Source organism: Pieris brassicae, chromosome 7 (genome assembly GCF_905147105.1).
Source record: "Pieris brassicae chromosome 7, ilPieBrab1.1, whole genome shotgun sequence".
NCBI classification, from domain to species: Eukaryota; Metazoa; Arthropoda; class Insecta; order Lepidoptera; family Pieridae; genus Pieris; species Pieris brassicae.
Window position 1 is genome coordinate 16116173 of NC_059671.1, and position 24724 is coordinate 16140896.

The 24724-nt window shown below is 32.1% G+C and overlaps 2 protein-coding genes across 6 annotated transcripts; both read right to left on the reverse strand.

The window, feature by feature from the left end:
- Window positions 1-2777: 2777 nt before the first annotated feature.
- LOC123711707 (triple functional domain protein-like) lies at window positions 2778-19797 on the reverse strand. 5 transcript variants are annotated; one of them, XR_006754002.1, is made up of 10 exons: window positions 18570-19797; window positions 16448-16697; window positions 14781-14867; window positions 12654-12968; window positions 11212-11352; window positions 8399-8612; window positions 4692-4781; window positions 4497-4546; window positions 3686-3724; window positions 2781-3293 (listed from the first exon to the last, which is right to left on the reverse strand). XR_006754002.1 is itself a non-coding variant. In XM_045664420.1 (9 exons), exons 1-8 carry the CDS (start codon window positions 19694-19696, stop codon window positions 4509-4511), a joined length of 2262 nt encoding a protein of 753 aa, XP_045520376.1. In that variant the 5' UTR covers window positions 19697-19797; the 3' UTR covers window positions 2781-3293; window positions 4497-4508. The 5 variants fall into 5 exon arrangements, 4 of the variants coding, with proteins under 4 accessions (XP_045520375.1, XP_045520376.1, XP_045520378.1 ...); XM_045664420.1 differs by lacking the exon at window positions 3686-3724; XM_045664422.1 differs by lacking the exons at window positions 3686-3724; window positions 4497-4546 and having other exon boundaries at window positions 2783-3293; window positions 18570-19447; window positions 19534-19797.
- A 394-nt stretch (window positions 19798-20191) lies between these two features.
- Window positions 20192-24289, reverse strand: LOC123711597 (alpha-tocopherol transfer protein-like). The gene is made up of 7 exons (XM_045664210.1): window positions 24220-24289; window positions 23750-23910; window positions 23117-23276; window positions 22474-22645; window positions 21512-21712; window positions 20927-21032; window positions 20192-20571 (listed from the first exon to the last, which is right to left on the reverse strand). The coding sequence occupies exons 2-7, from the start codon at window positions 23892-23894 to the stop codon at window positions 20420-20422; spliced, it is 936 nt and encodes a 311-aa protein (XP_045520166.1). The 5' UTR covers window positions 23895-23910; window positions 24220-24289; the 3' UTR covers window positions 20192-20419.
- Window positions 24290-24724: the final 435 nt, after the last annotated feature.

Sequence of the window (24724 nt, forward strand, 5' to 3'; positions counted from 1 at the left end):
CATACTAAAAATCATAAGCCAATCGTAACAATTCATGACAAAATCAGAAGAAAATAAACATAAAACCCGAGTAATAAAAAAGTACTAAACAAATCCTATAAAACCACTATTATTATCAATAGCAAGCTCGATTGGGTAACAGATACAATAAAGTCGCAAACCCTAATGTGCGACAAGAAAGAGCGTGGAAGCCAATTAATTTTTGCTGTGACTACGGTTTATGTTTTCCGGGATAAATAAGATTTAGCAGCGCCCGGGGCAGCCTCATAAAATGGTGAGCTCGTAACCTGGCTTGACCGGCGGCCTTACTAGCTTTTCACGACAGCATTCGCACTATAAAGTAATATACATATTAATTTTAATTTTACGTTTCTTATTGAAACTAAAAATATCTAAATAATTAATAAAGATTTATGTAATTAAACATTTCTTTGCACACAAGAAAACAATAAATCTAAATCTAAACACTTAGTGTAACGGGCGGAGTAATCACTTAGTGGCTTCACTTCAATCACTTCTAAGCAACCCCTGCCAAAAGAGAGCTAACAGCAAACGTTATTTTTTAATGTAAATAAGAAAAAAATCAATTAATAAAACACATTATTAAATAAAATATTTATTTGTAATTATAAATACTATATTATATATTTTATTCACACTATCTGATATCCATTTTCAGTGGAATGATTATTTTTTAAAAGAACCACAGGCCAAACCACGTCGTCGGCCGGTGAAATCATATATAATATTTAAAATTCCACACACTTTCACACTTTATTCCAAATAACTTGGGAGAGACGATCTTCTTTTAGTTACCATCGGATGTCGGTTCTAGCAAAAACAAATAACTCCATAATAACATTATTCCTATTTTGTATGGATTTTTACATAGGATTTAGAATGTAATATAGCGGAAGACAACATAAATATTTTACGCTAGTGCACGGCATAAAAGTCATTCAGTTGCATTTTATTTTAGACTAGGAGCGGTTGGGTGATGACTAAATAATGACCGGGATAACGCAGTTTTATTGCTGCTTTCGTGTTGCGAATATACAAAATAAACCCTCGAGGGAGTGTTAAAGATGCCTCCGAAGAACTCCTGACGAAACAAGCTCGGAGATACGCCGTAAAGCTCCCCATCCACTGTAACCCGGACTTTATTCCAAATATGTTGTCTAGACAAGAATTTATTATACCTATATATATAACTTTAATTCTCAGGATATATATATATATATATATATCCTGAGAATTAAAGTTAACCTGGTATATATATATACCAGTTTAACTGTTATAAGGCAACTATAGACGAAAGGCACATTGAGAAGTAATTTATTTTAATACTAATACTTTTATACATGCGATATTTTTGGAAAGTAACCTATATCAATGGTAAGTTCGTCTCAAATTTCTGTTTACTGGTTTTACCGTCAAAAAGTGCATTTTTATTTATATATTTATTGAAGTTTAGCACATCATACATAATACAATATCTACGGTATATGTAGCTTTTATCTAAAATATATGCCGATTTTGATAAACTTAAATGTTAAACACTTACTACCTATACGACAAACATACCTTCTACTATCTCCAAAAGTTAGGTTAAATCAATTCCGCAGTTCTGAAAGACTTCAATATAATAAATAAATCATTACTTGTACTAAGACTAATACTTAAGTCATCGTCGCGAAACCTTGATTCACTATTAATGCAATTGTTTGAAAACAGCGCTAAGCAATAAAATGTAGCCTTCAGGTGAAATATTCTACCCCACTTTGCCCCTTAGGCTATAATTTTTCGCATTGCAGATCTCAACGAACGTGTTTCTTCGTTTATTTCTTGCTACAAGCACTTAACTTCTAATTATGTTTCTTACTTTATTTTACATTCGTTTTATCCGCGATTGCATTTGCCATAAAATGTATAAATATTTTACTATTATTGTTAAGATCAGTTGCACTTTAAAACATGTTTTACCCAACCTTTTTGTTATGGTGGTGTCTAGTGATTGAGGTTCAGCGTAAAACTATTTGTATTTGGGAGTCGAACGCACTTACTTACAGGGAGCCCCAAATAATAAAGTTAATAATACTTTATTAATTACAACTATAACTGAATTAATGAAATATTAGCATTAGATATTAATCAGTTGAGACAGTGTAAACCAAAGCTTAGAAAAGCAAGTGTAAGTCTATTTTAATAATGTTGGTGAAGTGATAAAGCGGCGATACCCAACCCTTATGAAGTACGGTCGAACTCCGGCTTAACACCGATGGGTTGCTCTTTCAATAACAGATTGTATACAATGCAAATACTTAGTCGTACGTACGAACATCGCGAGGTAACCGTCATGTCATAGTTCCAAAGATTGACTACGTATTTATGAAACAGGCTAGAATCAAACCCACTGGAAGTGTAATATAGTAAATGCCGAGCTGTATATAGTCCCAATAAATAAATATTTATAATAAATTTAAATGACTTTTTGGAAATGTGTTACTTTTGTGTTTTCATACATTCATAAATGTCAACAATTCTCATCCCACTACTATTAACACTACTATTTAGATTGTAATAAAATGGCTTTGCAACACTTACATACAGTATACTGATTATAATAAAATATACAAATTATTTTAATTGGTTTATATATTTAGTTTGAAATAAAACAATTACTATTTTTAAGCTTAACGATACTCTATAGCAAATTTATAACAAGTATAATAATAATTTACAATAACAAAGATACATTTCATCTTACTCTAATCATAATGACTGTTATGACTCTTCTTAAATACATCACACTAGCATTTAGTATTATAATAAAAATATATATTTGAATGTACAGTTGAGCTTTTATTGCAAATCGATTAAAATTAATCTTTGGAAGAAGCTACAGGCTTTTGCTTTGAAAATACGTTGAGAGTACATCTGCACATTTTGTACTGATGCAAGAAAGTTTTTCGCGTGACAACGGAATGTAGTTAAGGCGCATAATTTCGTAAGACGATTATAATTTTTGCCTATGCCACATTCGATATATCTCCACTGCTAAACATTTTTACTGAGTAAGTAATATCTGAATGAATATATACGTTCTGCTACCCGTTGACTTTGGCTAATGACAGCATTCTTTGGCAAAATAATGTATAATACTTTACTCTCGTAAAGGCTTAGTAATTCAGTTGCACCACACAGATAACCTCATTCACAATACCAGGTTGTTCTGCGAACTTTCTTGTCCCCAGAACAACGAACCTCGCCGGGCACGCCTCGGAGGGAATTGTCTGAAATGAAAGAACAATTGCTTTATATTTCCATCGCCATGTCTTAGTTCGAGATAATTCAACGAATTGTCAATTTTCATAAGTGTGTGAACGAACGTTCTGGCATTGTAAGTGTCCATGGGCAGTATTACTTAACATGAGGTAAGTCTCTTGCCCGTTTGCACATCTTCTATAAAAAACATTTAAGTTTCAAAGAAAGAAAGCGAAGTAACACAGATAGACTGGCAAACAAATGTACGATAACGTTCTTATTTAAGTACTATTAAATATCAAACAGTAGTAGTAACAGTAAGGCATATTAATTGAGGACACTCTATAAACAGATATCAATTTGAATTTAAAAACTTTCCTCACTCACTCACTCACTGACTCACTTGTGCCCATACACTTACTGATTCACTCACGTGCAGTCACTCAGGCACGCATTCTCGCTTTAAAAAAAAACAATAATAAATAAAATTAAATATGTAATTAAATGACATATTCATATATATAATATATATTTTAAGAACTTTATAATTAAGTTTGTTAGAGCTGGGAATACTGACACAGGATTCCCAAATCTTAAACATTGTAATGCATATGAATGAATAAACACATTTTTATTTATTTATTTACTTTACGTAGAAATCCAACTATTTTCAGTCCATGACAAAATGGCCATGCTTTCTAGAATATTCATGATCGCTATAGTTTCAATGAATATTTGATATGAGAGATATACAAAAATAAGAATAAGAAATCCTTGACATTAGGTCACACTGAATCACGTGTCTAATTCTAAAGTATTATTGTCCATATCCACAGTTTATATCAACCACTAAATGATTACATCTGTATTGTTATTTTAGTTTTTTTTTGTTACCCACTACTGCTGTCACGTAGAGTGAACTTTCCTATCTAAAACATCTATTACTTGCCAGAATCGAACGCAAACCGCAGATAATACCAGCTTCTTAGATTGTCTTATATATTAGATTGTATCAGCTCCTACTTCATTATTACACGTATCAGATTATAAGGATGTAAAATAGTACTATTATTTACCAAGCGGAACCACAGACAGCCAAAAATAATTATTAAAAATAAAAAAGTTATAACATTCCCAAACCATAAAGAAAACCCATTTAAAAGTGGTTTAAAACTTTTAAGAAAGAAGAAGAAAAACAAACCAAAAAGCGTGTGTTCTAAATTTCTACTGACCTACAAAGTAACTTATTGGTGCATTTTGACGAAAACGAAGTCTATAAAACCTGGAGGAAAAATACTAATAATTAATAGGTTAATATTTTAGCGACAAGTGCCTCAATTCCCACTTATTTGTACAATTAAATTAGTATTCTAATTATCACAATTTCCTTAAATTGAGATGTTTGTGAAACTAGAATTAATGCTCACATTTGTCATCTTTGCCATCTGTTTCCGTTGAGTTCTGGCTGTCCATTGATACCATGGATATCCTCTTCTTACGTTGTTGAAGCAAAAGTTCTGAAATATATTAAAACAAATTATTTCTCACAAATGCTAAACGGAAAAAATCTTAGGTATCATACAAATTACAAGAGTAACTTTAAACTTTACATATAGGAGTGGTGATGGCTAATCTCTCATCTTATAGAATCAAACCCCAACTTTAAACCAATGGACTTCTCTTTCTGTGTGGATTTAACAGACGTTCGCACAGTAAAGAAAAACGTCATGAGAAAATCATTATTTTTTAGCCCCAAAAAGTCGACTGCTTGTTTACTACAAAAACAAATTATCACGAAACAGACACTGAAATATGAGGCCAAGACTAAGGGTTGAAGCGGACTGGATTTTTAAATTATAATTTGTGTTCAGATTTCACTTGAACATTGACCAACTGCTGACACGACTCACGTGGCTGTTCCAAATTATAATACCTGAAGATGCGCGATACACTGCCAGCCCTCAAGAGTAATTTTAAATATGTGTGAATAGGTGTAAGATGTTGTTTTATAATAATGTTATTAATTTATCTGTCTTATTAATACATCGCTTCCTCTCAAAGTGGCAAAGCCAAAGTCCAGTAAAAGGCTGGTACAGTATCTTCAGATACTTGTTTTTATAATTATCGCAATGCATTTTAAATATCTGCAGGTACAGAGACAAATATCATGTCGAGGTCGCACCTGACTAAATATGTGTGATAACACGGCTGATAAGGCCGATAATGTTTAGTAAAGGGCCTCAGTGAATCTTTAAATATCCTATTAGTATCAACCTGACGTAAACCTGAGTGTAAACGTACCTATTTGATAATGGCCTAATAAAATTGGAACAGTTTTATATTCACACAATTATCCGGCTTGACGGCCTCTGATGTGGATGGTGTAGACCTTTGCTAAATATCAGCGCTTATCCACCAAAACTAAATCAATCGAATTGCAAAGTTTTAACTTAAGTAGTTACCTGTCTTATTTTACCTAGACACGTAATAGCACTTCAGTTAAAAGAGTTCAACTATTTTTTTCTATTATGAGATATAGCAAATCGTAACGTAATTCGTTTCTTTTCGCTTTATGATTGATAATTCGTGTTATATGGTCGTGTGTACGTTACAGGTTATATATAATTCAACTCCTACTAATAAATATAAACACACTTATCAAAAGACACATTTAATAGAAACCAAATTGATGCTTATTATTGACTAGATTGTATAATCCAGTATTGTCCAAATAATGTACTCATATTGAAACCTAATAACAACGGAAACAGGTCTTGTTTGTAAGCTAACATTTGATACACATCAATTTTGCCAATCCATTGTACGGTATCATCTTGGCATATCATATACTACTGATTATTTCAAATACTAACACAGGAATTAGTTATAACACCGAGTATATGACTAGCAGTTAGCCCAGCCCAAATAAATAGAAATAAAAAAAGTACAATTACAAATTTATTTAGCCAGCTTTATATCATAATTTATACGTATGGTTTTGCTTTATTTCAAGCCACTGACATGTATAAAAATACACTCTGAACTGTGTCTGTCCTATACTGTACTTCGTATAATAAACAATAAAAGTACTCATCGAAAATTAAAATCAGCCCTCATCATGTATTCACAAATTCACACAAATTCGTAAGTATAATCGAGTATCTAGAGTTTAGAATGACCTGATCTTTTGATGCTTGCAAATTTTCTATTTAGAACAAAAACGAACCAGTTTTTACCGATCGGCTAATCAGTTACTTCGATATTTCATGAGTCACTCGGTGACATATTTCCTATGGCACCGACGTAATTTTACAAAACAAAAGGCTATTGTTTTTCAAAACAGTCTTTGCTTTAAAGAAATTAGTAGGAGTAAATTAAAATTTATGTTGTCACGATAAATTCGTTCTCGAACGCAGGCTTTTCCCCGGTTTTATACCAATATACCAGTATGGATATTATTTTCTTCGTATAAACACTTAAAATTTCTTAAATTTTGATATAAAATAAACATGTTTGCAATATACGCTAGCATTAAATTGTTAAGGTCTAATATTGTTATTGTAAGATTGTTAAGAGTTAATGGACCATATTAATCAATAATTAAAAACAAAGCTACGATGCAATATACCTATCCAATGTCTAATTAGTTAATTACTGATTTACGTATAGGTCAGCGGATGACTGTTTTTCGATTCCGTTTGTATCTTTATTAAAATCTTTACTGTGTTTCTGGCTTAAAAATCCGTTAACTCGTTACCAAACTACGCTGTGTATGACTGTGAAAATTAATTTTAAAAGAGCCATTTCTCTTACGTAAAGCATCCGCTTTGCTAATTAATCTTTAATATTAAAAAAATCACTTCCTGCCGTTCCCATAAGCGCAGACGCATCAAGTGCACATGGCAATAAAACAAGTCAACGACCGCGCATGCGTCACCAGATAACCCTCCCTTGTCACGTACAAGACGGGAGCAGATGACGACCAATTAAAAAGTTTTCTCGCATTAACTTGGACCAGATGCGTATAACATTCTTTATGTTAATACAATCAAACAGCTTTGTGTACTGATTAGTGAAGTTAAGCTGCACTCTTTACGGCACAAATGTGATGGGTATCGATATGAAATTTGCTGCTCGCGGTTAAGCGGTTCTATGTAACAAAGAAAAAGAAGTTCAGTTGGTGTTGTGATGATAGATTGCTTATAAAATTTGGCCACTTTTAAACGGTTTGCACTATTGTTGGTTAAATCTGATACACGCAAGAAGCGCCACTTTATTTGCACATACAAAAGCAGTGCAAATAAACACATAACAATACTTCTGCTTAGTGAATTTCCGCGAAGGCAAAATACGCGAGCAAAGCCACGGATGGCTTTATTACGTCAAGTCAGGGCAACGCTAGTGAAGCGTAAAATGAACACTGTTAATAATAATTCAACAAATAAATCGTGTAATGCGGTTTGCGAATCAGTCGATGTAAAATGAAATCCAAACAAACATATTATGTGTTCAATGCTTACTTATATAAACTTTCAATGGTTTCGTGGAGGAGTGACAAATAAACAAACAGTAATGTTGACTTTGGCATTCACGTAATAATAATATCACAAATTTATTGATGTCTTGTTAAATTATTTAGAAAATATATGCCTACGTTTTGCCGCGGAAATATACCCTCTAATGGTTAATATTCATATAATGAATTATACACATAATGAAATTAATAGTGATAATAATAAAATTGTTGAAATAACAGAACTGCTTCATAAATTTTTTGCAGATTATATTTTTTGCAGCATTGAGCAGATTATATTTTTGAGTTTAGATATATATTAATGCAGTATATTTCATAACCAATTTCTAAGCACTATTGTAAGACGTTGAATGAAATTTTCCACGCATCATGGTTGTGGACTATGAAGCATATATTTATTTTTTATTATGATTTACGCTAAGGCTATTGACACTATTTTTTAATGGCCTTTTGTTTGACTAAAGTTATACATATATCGCAGTAAAGAAGTTAAATAAGAGAGTTAATTGAATCTCTAGACAGTTAATTAAAAATCTATATTCAATCACCATTCAAATTTGAATTAAAGCTTATAACTATAACCTCTGAATGAAAACATACCCTTTTTCTGCATCGCCTGCTCCCAAAGCAGTGAGGTGATCTCTTCCACCCAGCCGTTCCGAATGACTGGGTCCCTAGTCTCAAGTTTATAAGACTTGAGATTCCTCTGCTTGTACCAAATGCTGAATTTGTATTGGTCGTGCTCTTTTGCCGTTATACCAAGATCATCGACCGGTATATGATCTTTGTATATAAAGAACTCGACTGTCAATTGCTGGAAAATTACATACATTATAAGTTTTATGAAAATAATGTATGCTAAGCTGGTATTGATATATTAATGTCTTAATTTATTACAACGAGCAATGCTTCTGAACAAAGAATAACTTTTGATTACAGAGATATTTATGAATCAATGTGCGTGTGAATTGTTGTTGTTAATGTATTGATAAGACAAATAAGGCTGCTAATAAATAAAACTGAAATTCTACTAATGCACTTAAAATATATAGCCAGCCTATATATATATTCTTTAAGAGATACACGCAAGTTTTTCATTGAGATATTATATAAAATATATCAATTTGAATGTGTTTCCTTTAATTCTGTACATTGCTTAACAAGAAAAGTAAATTACAGTAGTACTATGTATTTAAAAGAGAAAAACATTTCGATTTCGCATATTAAGAGAATTTTATTTTTTCCCTTACGACACGAGATCTAGACTAAAACAAGTCCGAACAATTTCTCTGTCTGCGAAAACTTCCGACGCCACCGAGGCGCGGTCGCGTAATAAACTATTTTTGTAATATCTTCCCACTATTTCATTATAAGCAATAAGTGCAAGTATCTACGTAAAAGGTACTTTTATTTCTGAGAATTGTCGTCTCAAAGTCTATACAGTCCAATAATCCGTAATGAATTAAACATTTTGGTCACGAACGTAATTTTAGTAGGATAAGGTCGACCGGCGTTTTTATCTCTATGATTCTTATTTGAATTAATGATAAGGATTATTGAACGGCAAATTACTGTTCAAATATACTAAGGATGTCTCTTGTCGTTGACTAAAGACAAAATGAGGCAGGGGGCAAATACTGTTAAAACTAATGTTTCATTTGAAATTTTCTGTAAGACAATTAGATATTAAATTTATACTCTGTGTTGGTCTCAGTATATATATTTTTAATATACTTTAGTGACCTTTAACAGTTTAAGACATTTAATAAATAATACTAAGATATCTTATTAATAAATTAAAATAATAATGCACGCCGAAGCACAAATAGGCAAAAAAGTTAGTTTTGATATATTTTAATCAATAAATACCATTTACAAGTGTTATAATTAAAATGTTTTTTATAGGGTAGGAGGCAAACGAGCAAGCGGATCACTTTTAATACGACACCTTTCATGGAAATGGTACGCTCTTTTCTTGATATTGAAATCATATCGGTTTAGAAATACTTCTACTGGCAGCTGGTTTTACAAAGAGGTGGTGTGGGACAGAAAACGCTGTGAGGCCAGATGGTGGAGGATGAAATGGAAACATATTTATGATGTATCGTACAGGGATAAACTTTGTTAATATAAATGAAATCGCTAAGTACTATTGAGAATATCTTAATATAATAATCAGAACCACAATGAAATCGCTACCGGGCGGGGATTGAATTTGAATTACGCGTTATTGTTAATATTATTTTCCACTTTCCAGTACTTTACACCACATAATGTTTAGTGGTAGTTATAAAGAGTCAATGGGGTTGGTCACGAACTGTGTTACTATTGGATGCAGAAACGTTACGGCGCCTTTCATGGAGGGGGGGTCAAGAATCTCCAAAAATTGCGTGACGTAATACTTGTACGCTCCCTTAAGGTATGTAAAGATTGGAAAATACTTCTATCAGACTATAAATACTGGACGAAGTAATAACCCTGGTGAAAGAGACTTGATGTAAGAACAATGCCTACATATTCTAAGACCGAAACTCAGAGATAAATTAGTAGGAACTAAGGGTAATACTCAGACGCTAAACGTTAAGACTTCACGCTACGTCCCTAATTGTCAAAATCCGAATCCAGCTAATATTAACAGTTCATATTATCTTGCACATTACGGTACTAAAAACTATTAAATATACCAGTAGTGGAAACTGATATGGAATAAATTGTATTAATTTTTAATGCCATTTGATATAATATCAGATTCATGAGTCATATGATGATTCATTATAAATTGTTTACGTTAAGATTGTTTATAATTTTTTTTAAATAACTGGGACTTGATGGTACAAATAATCTTTATTGCGAATTAAATAACGCTTAGCTTTCTTGGAATTTGCTGCAATTTTGAAAATATTATTAAAGGAACGACATACATGAATTTTCTTTATTATAAAACAATTTGTGTTATCGCATATGAAGTAATTTTGCATGCAAAATGAATCGTACTTATTGCGTTTTGAAATACATAGTAACTTTTTGAATGTGAGCATGTGTTGATATATGCGAGTAGCAGGTGAAATCAGGATCTTCGTGAAGGTGGCGGCGGTCTTTCCAATAAACGTCCTTTTAAATTTATTTATTTATTAACAGCTACTATTAGACCCAACAGTGGAACTGAAGATGTCAATCGAATCAACGTTTTACTTTGGAACGAAATAAATATATAAAGGTAAATTCTTATTTACAATAATAATAAATAACCTATAATATTCATGTACTGGTAAAAGGTAACACTCATTTGAGTCATAACCTTTTTACATATTATAGAATGGAATAGAAAAGGCTTAACTACAAAGTCAGCAGCAAACTCAGCCAAACAATTCTCAGAATAAAGTAAAAATATATTTTATAGTAGAATGACAAACCTTTCTATAAACAGTGGTAATGAGCACCAATTTGTCAAACAAAAAGATTCTCATGAGTTGTCGCCGCCGGCGCGCGTTGTCCATCGCGTAGAACTCACTCTGTCTTAGCAATCTGCCTTGATTCAACAGGTTCAAATGTGGCTGGAAAATGTATTACTTTATTGTTCAGATTCTTAATAGATATTGATAGATATGAGAACGGTAACAAGTTGCCATTAAGTTCTCGATAGCTGGTTTATTTTTCTTTATATATTATAGCTACAAGCCCCTTCAACTTCTAAGCTAAATTTTAGCTTTTATTTGTGTGAAAATGATTTTTATACGAAAATGATTTTAGAAGAATGTCACGAAATGGTAACTATCCAGCCTAGATTCTCAACGCAGAAGTCGTATGTTCGAAGTTCCTGTGAAGTAATATTTCTCTTTTTATGGCCCAATTGAAACTTTTTTATATATAACTACAAAGTATTAGGTCCATAATCTCGCCTCGAGCCCTGTCAAATATCATACTTCATATAGAAAAAATGTTAATCACTCTTCAAACTAGATACAAGTTTGATTGACGTTGTAGAACATGGGACTTGAACAAATGAGTCTGGAACAAAAGGTTGGAACCTCTTTAAAAAAAATACCAATAACACAGATCAGAAATCAGATATGTCCATAAAGCATTGTGTGTCACTCAATGAATTGTCAGAAAACGATAAGAAATTCCATTTGTGCAAGCTATTATGTGTCAATACCCGTTATTTTGTTTACTCTTGTAGCTTTTTTATTACCACTTAACATTAATTAACATTCCTTTTTAAATTAAACATGAAACATAAAACACTTTTAACAAATTAAATCGATAACGTTCATATATTATAAAGCCTTTATCGATTATTAGAAATCCGATTACATACTTCAGGTAATGATTAACATAAGTATATTTACATTTGGAATTATTAATATATAAAAAAGGATGTTGATGAAACTATAGCATAGCGTATATAACAAAATACACACTACAGTTTCTAATATAATAATGTTGAATACTTAACGAGCTTGGTTATAATTGTTTATGTTATTCCTTTTATATTTAAATTATTATTAAAATTAAGATCAAAACTATATGATCTTAGTTTTAATGGCGCACTTCTGGTGCTCTCATTATTTTATTTTTTTCTTGCAGTGGTTGCTCAGTTATTTAATTATACTAATTTTTCCAACGAAGTGTCAAATAAACAATTATTTTTCACATAGAAACCAATTTAAAGTAGAGCCCAACAATTAACGCCTGGAAAAGGTGAGTTTTGTTTCTTCTAAATCGTACAATGCACCACGTTCATATATGTATAGTATACGCGGCAGACCCAATGTGGTCCTTATCAACAGACAGTGATTTAGTATAAAAAGCTTTATTCGTTGTAGGGAAATTGCGTAAGAAATTATTTACTTACAGGGCAGTCCCTTATGTTCTCCAATGCCATAATTCCGTCAACCGCTGTTAGAACACACTCGATCATAGTCTTCGCTAGTTTTAAACTTTCTAAAGGCGTCTCATCGCTTTCAGATTCTCCGTTGCTTCCACCTGTCTCGTCACTATCCACACTTAATTTAGATATTCTAGAGTCGGACTCACATCTCTCATTTTCGTAATTGATGTAAGTTTTCACGAGGTCGTCAAGAAATAGCTTATACCTAGGTATCCTTTGAACCGGCTCTAAAAGATAGCTAGAGAGATCTAATCTATCTCCCAACTCTAATTGTCGTCGCTGCAAAAAAAAGATTATATGAGGCGCGATACAAAAAATAAATAAACAGAGTGCCTTCATTGCTTAGTTGGTAACATATCATATTATAATATATATAATAGGTACTTCATTACCCGAGGTGGTTTAAGTGGGTATTACTTATCCAGTCTCTGAATAGGAGCAATTCTGGTGGGGATCGAGTACCATATACTAGACAATTTAGCAATCCCAGTACATTGTTAAACTTCTTACTTTAATTTAAAGTAAGTTTAAATCCTTATGAGCTCATTGAACAAGAACTTGGCTGAGCTTATATTAGTCAGAAAGATTATGTTTATTATATAATACAAAAATTGTAAAATATTTGGCACTTGCGAGCCTTTTGGCAATGTTAGTGTCCATGGGTGGCTGTATCGCTTATCCTCAAGTGAGCCTCCTGCCCGTGTATATGAAATGAAGATAAAAGAAACGTAAAGGATTCAACTTAACTAACTAGGTTTTAACTGTTTCTAAAGATCACAAATCTCAATCATCACTCATCGCTCATCACTCATCACTCATCTCATAGTTATGATAATAATTAAATAAGAAAATGCTTTACTCAGATTGGATATATTATTATTTCACTTATGGTTATATTTTAATCATAATAAGTGATCTGTGGAGCTAAAAGAATGAAACAAAAATTATAATCCGCAATATACGATCGGTGGAATTAAAAATGAATTAATTAGTTAATTTAATAAATAATATAATAGGATGTGCGATCACGATTATGTGGAATTACTGGAGCAGAATTTCATCCAACTAACTAGACTGAGAAGTTTGTTAGCAAGGAAATGGCGCGTGACAGAAGTACGAGCTTTCACTACACCGAAATTTATAATTTTATTTAGCTTATATTCATGTTAATGATATTTAATTACACGATTAGGTAGAAACCTTAATCAAGTGCTTAGTTAATTAAACCAAGATACTCCAGTATACGAACATTATTCAATTTAAAAGTAATACATTTTTTAGTTGAAGTGTTAAAAAGTCTTTCACACACACTAGTCCAGTTACCATTATCTACCCCAATTGTCAATACTCCATTCGAACTGGCAGCTGTCATCGAATACCAAGCAATAGAAGTCGCGGGAACAAATTAATATAAAAAAACATACGAACAAAATACGATTCGTGGGTTGTGGCGTGGAATGAGGAAGTATAATGTGTATTCGTGACAATTCGTGATGTATCTCACATTCTTTCAAATAAATTTCTTCATTATCTCAATAAACGGTTCAGATTATTGTGTAATGTTGATGCGGGAAAACCCCATTTTTGCAACTACGCTAAATATATAACTAGATAGCTTGGTTTGACATCCGTTAAGTAACGTTGATAGCATTTTGGTAATCATTTAATTCAGACAATTATATATTTGGTAATGCTGTAATTCGTTCGAGAAAAGTTTTTTTAGAAATTATACCAATTTTAAAATATATTCTATTGACCGCATAAAAATTACCGCAAATGAAATGAAATTTGATAAACGAAAACATCGTGAAGAAACCGACCTGTCTTAAAACCTGTCTACGACGAATCAGAAAAGTATAAGCCAGTTCCAAAAAATTACGAAATTTATTTAACAAGTTCAGTGTAATCCCTCAAACAGCATGAAATGTATTTGTGTTTCATTCCCAGCGAGCTCTCATAATCACGATTTCGAAAGATACTTCTATATTTATCTATATATTTGTTTATTCTAATAACATGCGTGAGCAACTAAGCTTGTAGACATTTAAACAGTCGTTAAAAGGTGGATAAAATAATGCAAATAAGGATTACCTGGAAAAAATGCTTGTGTTCGTAAACAAGTTTCGTTGCTCGTTTATTATTTCTAGAATACATCACATACATATTAAACTTTTGTTCCTGAAACAAAAAATATTATTAGCTTATATAAATATCTATCTGATCTGGTGATTAGATTGTCGTTGCATCTAACCTACCTTTCAGCAGATCATATACCTTTTGGCTTTGCAATACCTTATATTTTTGCGAGTAAAACAGGTGATAATGATACACCTAATAGCCCACTCCGTTCATTTCTAAAGTCGCTCTTTTAGAGAAATTTGTCAAAATTCGTACAGAAAACTGTTGGCGACATAATTAGATATTTACAAGGGCCTAGTTCTACTAACTTCTATAAAGAATCTATAGTATGCATTGATTACTAACAACCGTATTAATTTCATGTCTATTACCATTGTTCACAAATCAAAACAAATAACAGTGGAGTTTAATATATAAACATATTTTAATATATTTACCGCATTTTATACATCAACGCAAGATTATTTATATATTTATTATAATATGACGCATATAAATATTATATATGTATTCCGACCATATATTCCACAAGTAGTTATAAATTTTACATCTACAAATAGGGAAGGTGAAAGTTGGTAAATAGAGAATTTTAAAAAGATAACTAAAGAATCACGCGCATTAAATATCGGACCATGACACCATTTATTTTGTAACGAGTCCATCGAAATCTATTATTAGCGTTTTTACCGATATCCTTGTGATCATGATAATGCATTTCTGTATATTAGACAATGCTTTTATTTGATGTACAACTTACAATGTCCTTTTCTATGTAATATTAGTTGATGCTTTATTTATTTAGCATTAGATTATATATTTAGCACCAAAATGCTTTATTTATCTATTTCTTAACAATTATTCTTATTTTTTTTACTATATTCTTTTACAATTATTTATTTTTTTATTTATTAACACTTCGTTACATTACAATATAAAAAAATTGAACATTATTAAATCAAAAGGAGGGCAACTGGCGGCCTTATCGCTTTCGAGCGATCTCTTCCAGGCAAACACTATTATTATTAATACATTTTTAACTAGCTGTTGCGGTCTCTGACAAAATGACTAGCGCTGTGGAACAGTCTACACCTCAGCATAATGCTGATCCAGGGCCAGTAACAACCACAACCCACACACAATACACACTTAAAACGAACATTGTTCTTTAAAAGAAAAAAATATATTATTAAGTTAGCTTATTTAGTTTCCATCTTTTTCTACCTTCAAAGAGGTTTTGTTCGAAAAAATAAAAAATATCCATTTGTTCGTGTCTCATTAACTACAAGTAAGCTTAATTAAGAATTATACCGTGCTAAGTACTTCTATGTAAACAAACTATGTATTTGATCATGAAGATTGTGTTTTACGTTTGTTTACAAATACGAATCGAATTTTGTCAACTAGACTGGCTTCTAAATTGAAATACCCACGTGATTTCTGCATCATGGATTCGCAAAACATCGTTTTAAACAGCGGACACTACGACTATGTCAACCGTCAAACTACCTACTGCAATTAAGTTAAATTTGGGTAGTCTGTATTTTTAAGGAACTAAATCTCCGTCGATATCCCTAAGATCATTCCTTGTATACATAATTCGGTAACTTAAAATAACTTACAAATCTCCGAAAACATTGTCCAAGTTTTCTTAGATCATTTTCGCAGTCTCTCAACGCGGGCAGGAATTCCTCAGCATGAAACCGACATATCCGTTCAATGTTCGCAAAAATGTCTGTTTTCATACCCATAAGCGTGATTGGTATATCTTCCCGGGACATTTCGGGAATGTAATCCTCCACCACATGCCTGAGTCGTTCCACGTACACGTTTTCTGTGTGTATCAACTCATTGACGCGTTCCGTCATTCGTCTGTAAAATTAGAGAGGGTATTGGAAAAAGATTTCTTCACCCAGAAAACCCAAAATATTGATCCTGTCCAATATCCATTTCAATTACAACGGATATGGTATGCACGTTAAGTGTTATTCTAGGTTTGAAACCACAACAATAACTGTTTATGATTCGTATTTTAAAAACAAGCAGAAAATCTGCTCTATGGCCTAGTAGTTTCCCATTGGGATACCGGTCTTCAAAAACTATAACGTTAGACTTTCATATAAATACAACTCGATTAATTTCAATGAAACGTTACTTAAACTTATTAAGCAAGATTAAAACTGTGGGAATTCTCACGTAATTTTTATTCTATTATTAAACAACAAACAGGATCATGCCTGCTTTTTGTTTACTTTGTTTAGTACAATACAAATTAGATTTTTCACGTAAAGTTTTATATAAATTTCTGGTTTTGTAAGTTTGAAGGTCAGGATATTAAAATTGTAATTGAAGCGCAGGTACATTAACATTTTATCGACAATTTTAGATAACCTTGGCTTAGATAGCCCGCGCGTATTATTTAGAACAATTAATTTAAAATAATTGACACTGACATAAGATCGCTATACATATATTTGTTTTTATCTTTATAAAAAAGGTTTTTTACCTTAATAATTATGAAACTAATAAAATAATTAAGTGAGAAATACATTTACGAATATATGCAATGTAGACTAGCAGGCTGTGAGTTTATTTGTATGAAGTAATATCTAGAACTAATGGACTGATTTTGAAAATAACTCTAGTAAAAGGTTCGTTATTCGTAGCATTATCCATACACAATAGAGACAGTGAATATGATTAAAATTTATGCATTCCAACTTACAGTTGTCAATTATCAACAGATATTTTCTAAATCAATTACAATTGTCGTAAATTAGATAATTTATTAAATTAGATTTCAAAGTTATATAAAATATTATTTTAGATTATAAAGTATTTAATACAACATTATCTATCAGTAATTACTGTGAAACAATACGTCATAATTGAAGACACCATGATCTTGAATAAACAATTTCAAAAAATATGGAGCATACTTTCATAAAGTTATATTTAGAAAATTCATGGCTTTGAAGAGCCAAATGATTTTCAATTACGTGTGAAGAGAGAACAGTGAGAACGGCTTAAGTAAATAGACATTACATCATTTGTAAACGTGTGCGATAGTGACGAAAAATACATTTAAAATAACATTTTAGGTTAGTTGTATCCGCTAATAGCTAATAGCTTAATTATTAAAGTCACTAAAAACCTATAAAACGCGGTAAGACTCATGATAAACATTTTTTTCTAGATTGTTGTTAATGTATTATATTTCATAGTTTAGAAGTTCTTTAATTTGTGGATATGTAGGTAGCAACTCCTTAATAAATACCAACGTTACACCCTTTAAAATTCAAATAGATAAAATAAGCCAAAAGAGAGATATTAAATAAAACAATAGGTAAAATCTGCTATGATAACTACCTGCCTGACTCGTATGAATAAACATCAAGGTGAAACCACATATGTACGTACTACGAATGTTGTTTATTTGTGTGCATTTATAATTCTGCTCTTGTATTGTGTTCATCAACAATTACTAATACCATTCAATCTGTTGATACTATCTTTTGTATTGGAATGCATTATAGTGAGTATCATATATCAAGCGTAACCAATAGTATCAGAACATGACACTTAGATACAAGAAATAGAACAAAGACACGCTAATCATATCAGCATTTCATTGGTAAAACGATAAATTATCAGATACGCACATACCTATTCACAATCATATACGCGAAATACTCAATATGAAAGACTAGAAAATTGCATATAGATAAATGTTCAGTGCTTTACCTTCGATATTTTTCCTTTTTTGATTCTACTGGTAATAATACCGGTTCCGCGGACTTTGATACACACCACTCGTTAACTGCACTCACTGTGAGAAACTCAGTGTCGGGAGCATGGCACACCTCTGAGCCAAACTCGTCTGAGGAAACCGTAATGCTATCATACTTTTGGTAAGGTACCATGTCAAACGATGATATCGATTTAATGCTAACATTGTCAAAATTACTGGGATCTGCAGATGTTACTGATAAATTATCTGCCTCATCACTTTCATAATCGTTCATTAATGTATCCGTTGATTGGTCAGTTGATATGGCATCTGCCTTGCATTCATCATTACTTACTACATACTCCTCCCCTTCCTTTAATTTATCACTATCATTGGAATCACTACTACAACTACTACTACTCCCACTAGACGACGTATCTATTACATTAGGTTTTACTTCGTCTTCATTATCCGACGATTCCGAAAGTTTAAGTCTTAATAGTTTCTCTAAATCACTTTGCCTAACACCATACGACCACAATGTTTCTCCACCATGCCCTTGGCTAGCGATTGACGATTTTCTCCTTATGACAGGTGGTTGACGAGATCTTCGCTGAGCTACGGGTGATGTAGAAGGAGTAGCAAAGGAGTATCGTCTTTCTTTAACTGACTTTTCTTCAGGTAAGGGTGATTTACTTTCAATTGAAGAACTGTCATTAAATGCAGGTGGTGGCGGTGGAGCTGGCCTATGAGGTTTTAATGATGAGGACTTCCTATCCGAAACGAACCCAGACGAGCTGGACTCATAACTTCCTTCGGAGACATTGGATAGAATCGAATTTACAGAAACATTTGAATGTCTATCTTGTGGCGTTTTCACTGGACACAAATGCTGGAAATGAGAGGGAATAGGACTTACAACTCTAGTTAAACTACCTAAGAACGGATTATTTAGCCTCTCCAAAGATTCACACGAACCATCTAGATGTACACCGGTTCTTTCAAACCGAAGAACCATTTGTTTCACTGTGTTTCTGTGTTTTCTATATACTACTTCGTCATTTTCCGAAACATTACCAGACGAGGGAAGGTCGTTTAAGACCGGGCCGTTAAGGTTTTCTTGTGACATGGTGACGTGCATGAGTTTAGGTATTGCACCCACACCGAAAGAATAGAGAAAGCGCGTTCATAACAAACACAATTAATGCAAACGTATAGTGCGCAGCGAGCACTCGCGTCGACAGCGCAGCACAACTGGCTGTAACGGCGCCCGCGCCCCGTCACCGCGATAATAAGATGCATACGTCACTCGTCCATCAAATCTATCTTTGATGCTGAATTATATCATGATTGTATCTGAATACCGACTGATAAGAATTTTTGGAACGTGTCTATGTGGGGTGCGTGTTTAGTAATTGTTAGATCTTATTCTCAAACTCTTTATACATTTTCAACCGACTTTAGAACGAAACATAACTAACGTAAGTTATGTTTTAAATAGGTGTGTGTATTATTATTATAAACGTATGTATTATTTGGTATTGGGTCGGCTTTGTAATACATTTTTATTTACTAAGAAGGTAAGGTACGTTAAGTAGGTTATTAATAAAAATCAATTTTGGTATTACTTATTATCTTTAATAGTCGTTAAGCAGAGTCGTTGATTAAATTATCCAATAGTTTATTACAATTGTGTTTTAACAGCAATTCAATAAGAAATGCAACAACTGAATTAGAAAAATTAAAGGGCCTTAAAAGATTATTCGCTTCCAATAGTTATCATATTTAAACCTTACTAAACGATTAAGCTTAGCTTACAACCTCTGTAACGATTCAGAGTAGCGAGTGCGGCTGTATCTTTTTGTTAATCAAAATCCAGTTTTCTGAAGGACCCATCAACTCCGAATAGGGAAGTGGTTGTCTTTGGTTTTTCAGGTCTTCGGGACTCGTCTGAATACGCTTTCTCTTCGGCCAGGAACCAATCACGATTACCCTCAAGTATGCCTGTCCAGTAATCTGTTTGTTAAATTGTAAAATTTAATTATATTAAAAAATGCCATAAATAAAACCTAGAAGGATTATAAGTGTAAAATACTTAAATTTTAGTGTATTTTTAACTATCAAAACCCTTTAAAAACTAACTCATAGTAACAGATATACCTGTCCTATATGTCGCAGGGATGTATGCTATGGATTTTACATTGAAATCGCAAGAGAATTCGATATTATTTACGCTTCGTTATACAAATACCATATAAAATGTCGTGATGGACTAATAATTAATAAGCCATTTCTTTTGGCCCAGGGCAATTACGCATGACATCCACAGAAATTATTTACTCTTTGCATAAAAAAACAAAATATTAATCACCAGAAAGATCTTGTACTGTTCCATTGTTCCCACCGTATTCTTCTGGTAATAACTCTTGTGGAAATCTTTCATGAAAACTATCCAAATTCTGGCCATATACAAAAATCTGAAAGTTTTAAATATTATTGATGATTTATATAAATATTTTATTATGTAGCATATTTGATATAATGGTAATAGGTGAACATCGAAGCGCGAAATCTTTCTAGCACTTTCCTCCTAAATCCTTCCTAAATTTCTCATGTAGACCTTGTTTCTGTATGTCAATTTCTATATTCAATTAAGATTACATGTATAGAATGTTCAAATATAAAAAATATTTTCAGTAAACATTGCACTGTCTAAACACTTTAGCTAATCGGTCTCCTTTCACCACAACGTAAACACAATTTCACAGAAACAGTGGAATGAACGTAGATACTCTCTCTCAATTTTGTTGGTGTGTTTGGACTGATTTAGAGCATTTGTATTTATTTCTTTAAATTCATATCTGATCCTACTTTGCAAGTATAATTTTATAATGCACAATTAAAGATTTTCCTAAACAGGCACAAAATATAGAAAAACTTGATTCAATATACGTACTCTATCCTTTAATTTCTGACTCATAAATGCCTTTATTAAATTTAATACGGTTTCCAATCCTGGAGGTGGGTTTAATATGTGTATGTTTTTCATTCGAACTGGCAAAGCCTTTTCAAAAGACATTACGATTTTTTTCGCTAAAGCCGGCGTCCATAGACTCAGGGCCGCCATTCCCATATTCTTTAAGTCCACTATCACTTCCTGGAAGATATTAATTATTTATAATTAGACAATCAGCGCTAGGGCCTCGGTTTGTCATTCTGCATACCATTCAAGTGAAGATTTTTGTGGACATATGACATATGACACAAACATTTTGTTAAACTTGTAATACGTGAGTGAGTTCAAAATAAAAATGAGTAGGTAATTTCAAAGCCTTTGCTAAGCATCGAACGTAGTACTTAGGTAAGTTATATTAAATATTCTGTGGCCTGAATACAGTTGTAAAACGAGCTATACGTCATCTAGATTTAACCTTAATTATTAATTAGCTGACGCCCGAGACTTCGTTAATCGAACAAAAATAATAATGGGACTTTTTTGCCTTTTTCTTTAAATTTGCATTTATCTGGAGTACAGAAATTCATCTATTTTTTCTATGTTTTTCAGCTCAATCTGGAAGGCGTAAAGAATTATAAATTTCAGACATTGTTTCCTGAAATATTTTATATGTTACCTAAAAGTAAAGATTTCTGTGAGCATGCACTAAACCGTATTTATTATTAATGATAAAGAAGTTGACTTAAAATAATATAAATAAATATACTGATGTGGCTTCGAAGCGGTGCTCTATCATCACATCACTTGCTGTTACCCCGCCATCAGCTGACCGCATGTCCGTACAACGGACGCCTTAATATTGCAGTAAATATAATAGTCAATTTATATTTTTTTTATTATTTATGGATTAACTTAAAACTACTCGCAAATTCTCTAAATTTCTAGGAAATTAAGTTATGTACCTCTCCACATATAAGGAAATTGTCGTCATCTCGAATCATAATTTCGACAATCATAAAAGCAACTTTCATGAGCTGCTCGACTGGTATCAAGGGTCCGTCACGAAAGTTGAACCGCACAAACATAGGACGACAACCATCCTCTTTTGCACATTTTTTCAACGGCAAAAACAAGCTGAAATCCAAAAAAAAATAAAATAGCCCTTGATACAAATAAAAATTATAAACATTTGAACAGACCTTAGGAGCCATTTCTATAACTTAATTAAGCCAATAAAGAAGCATCGTTCTATTATTTAGAGGCAGCCTTTCACGTCTAATCGCATAGAAATATCGATTAGGTGTTTATTTCACTGATAGGCAGGTAGTCAGCTATTGTGTCTAAGAACTAAATCAATATTTGTTTCGGCAAAAACCTTATCTCTCTCTTCTCTCAGGAGAGAAGGTTAAAATAAACACATTTGAAACTTATCAAACATAGCTACAAGCGAAATGATAAGGCTTATACATATTGCTTTTATGCTGTACAAGAGTATTTTTACAAATGGAATATTTTTTTAATCAGGCGTTAATATTCCAAATTCTAAATACTGGACTTATGCTTAGTTTATTGATTCTTCGTAAGATACATATATTTAATTCTTACCCCTTTCTCAGTACTTCATTAAGTTTCGGATCTAAAGGATCTCTATTCTTAAATATCTCAGGCACCAAAGTCCTTAAAGTATAACTCATATCCAACTTTTCCTTTGTTCTTTCAAGGCTAAATTTGTTACCACGTAAAAAAGATAATAGCCATTGGTCAGCTAAAAACATTTAATAATCCGATTATTTACATTTTAAAACAGTTTTCTCAAGTACTCTTTAAAATGTATCAATCTATTGCAAACATGCAAAACTGCTAAGACTAAATACCATTAAAATATATTTTACATCGCAACCGTACGAACTAAATTCTTTAATGATAGTTCTCAAGGTAACTGATAGATGTCGTTGTAGTTGTATGTGTTAAGTTCATCAGAAATTAACGGTTACGTTACTTCTACAAATCATTCACAGATGACGCGGGAAGTGTACTGCAACCCTTAAATTAGTTCATCCAAAAATAATAGATGGCACGGTGCTACATTTCCATTAACTTACTTTTTAAATAGTTTCCTCAACAACGAACAGATGGCGTTGAAATACATAATCAAATGGCTAGTTGTATAGAAAACAATATCACTCTTTTAAAATTAATAAATGATTATTATTCGAGTAAATTGCGAGTTATACTTACAAGGTTTTACACTTTGCAAGTGAGGTTGTTTCTGAAGCCAGTCTCTTATGGCTTTGATATCAGAAACTATCCTTTCTGGTTGTTCATTTAATTCCTTTTCACATTTTTCCTGCAAACTCTTAGCTAATGGTCTTAGGTTTGCCATTTTATGTATCTTATATCTGTGATTAAAATAAAAGAAAAACATAATAAATTTTTCCTACAGTATATGTTGCTTGTCATACGAATAATCATTATGGACTAGGTATTATTTTAATTTTTCTAACTTGGTCTGTTAGTTAAATTGTAATGGTATCAATTCCATATCAATTATTTACATTAGTTTAAAATAATTAAAAAATAATATTTGCAAAATAGAATACCATATATGATATACAAACAAGCTGGCCAAAGTCCCTAAACCTACTTTATCGATAAGGTCAGAAGCAATTAATGTTTTTAAAATATTTTTAAACACAAATGTTACTCACCTTGCGACCGCTCGCAACCCGAATTCAAAGACAACTAATATATCGCTAAAAATTATAATGTTATTGCTTTAACCATGAACATTAATTTTTTAAAGACTTAATAAACTTGTTTACTGTTTACTGGCAATTGTTGCTACTTGAACTTAACGTTTGCAGTTGTAATAATAATAAGTACGTACCTATAAAGACAAAAGTATACCAGGCGAATTTGATGATCACCATGAAGATCGATGTATCAAATGATTTGCATTTGCAGGGAATTGATCAGTGGTGAAAAGTTTACACGATATTAGCTAAAACATCTCATGAAAAATATAAAACTCTCGCCATTGCGTCGTATGAGTAGATACTAGCTCATTAGTTTTAAAAATTAAACTAGTAGGTTCTGAATAACACCGGTCAATATAAATAAGAAACATTGTTATTTAGGTTATTGCATTTTGGAGTAGCTAAAATTCTTAAGAAACCCAAATTGATTTAATTATTTTTTAAAAAGCCAAAACAA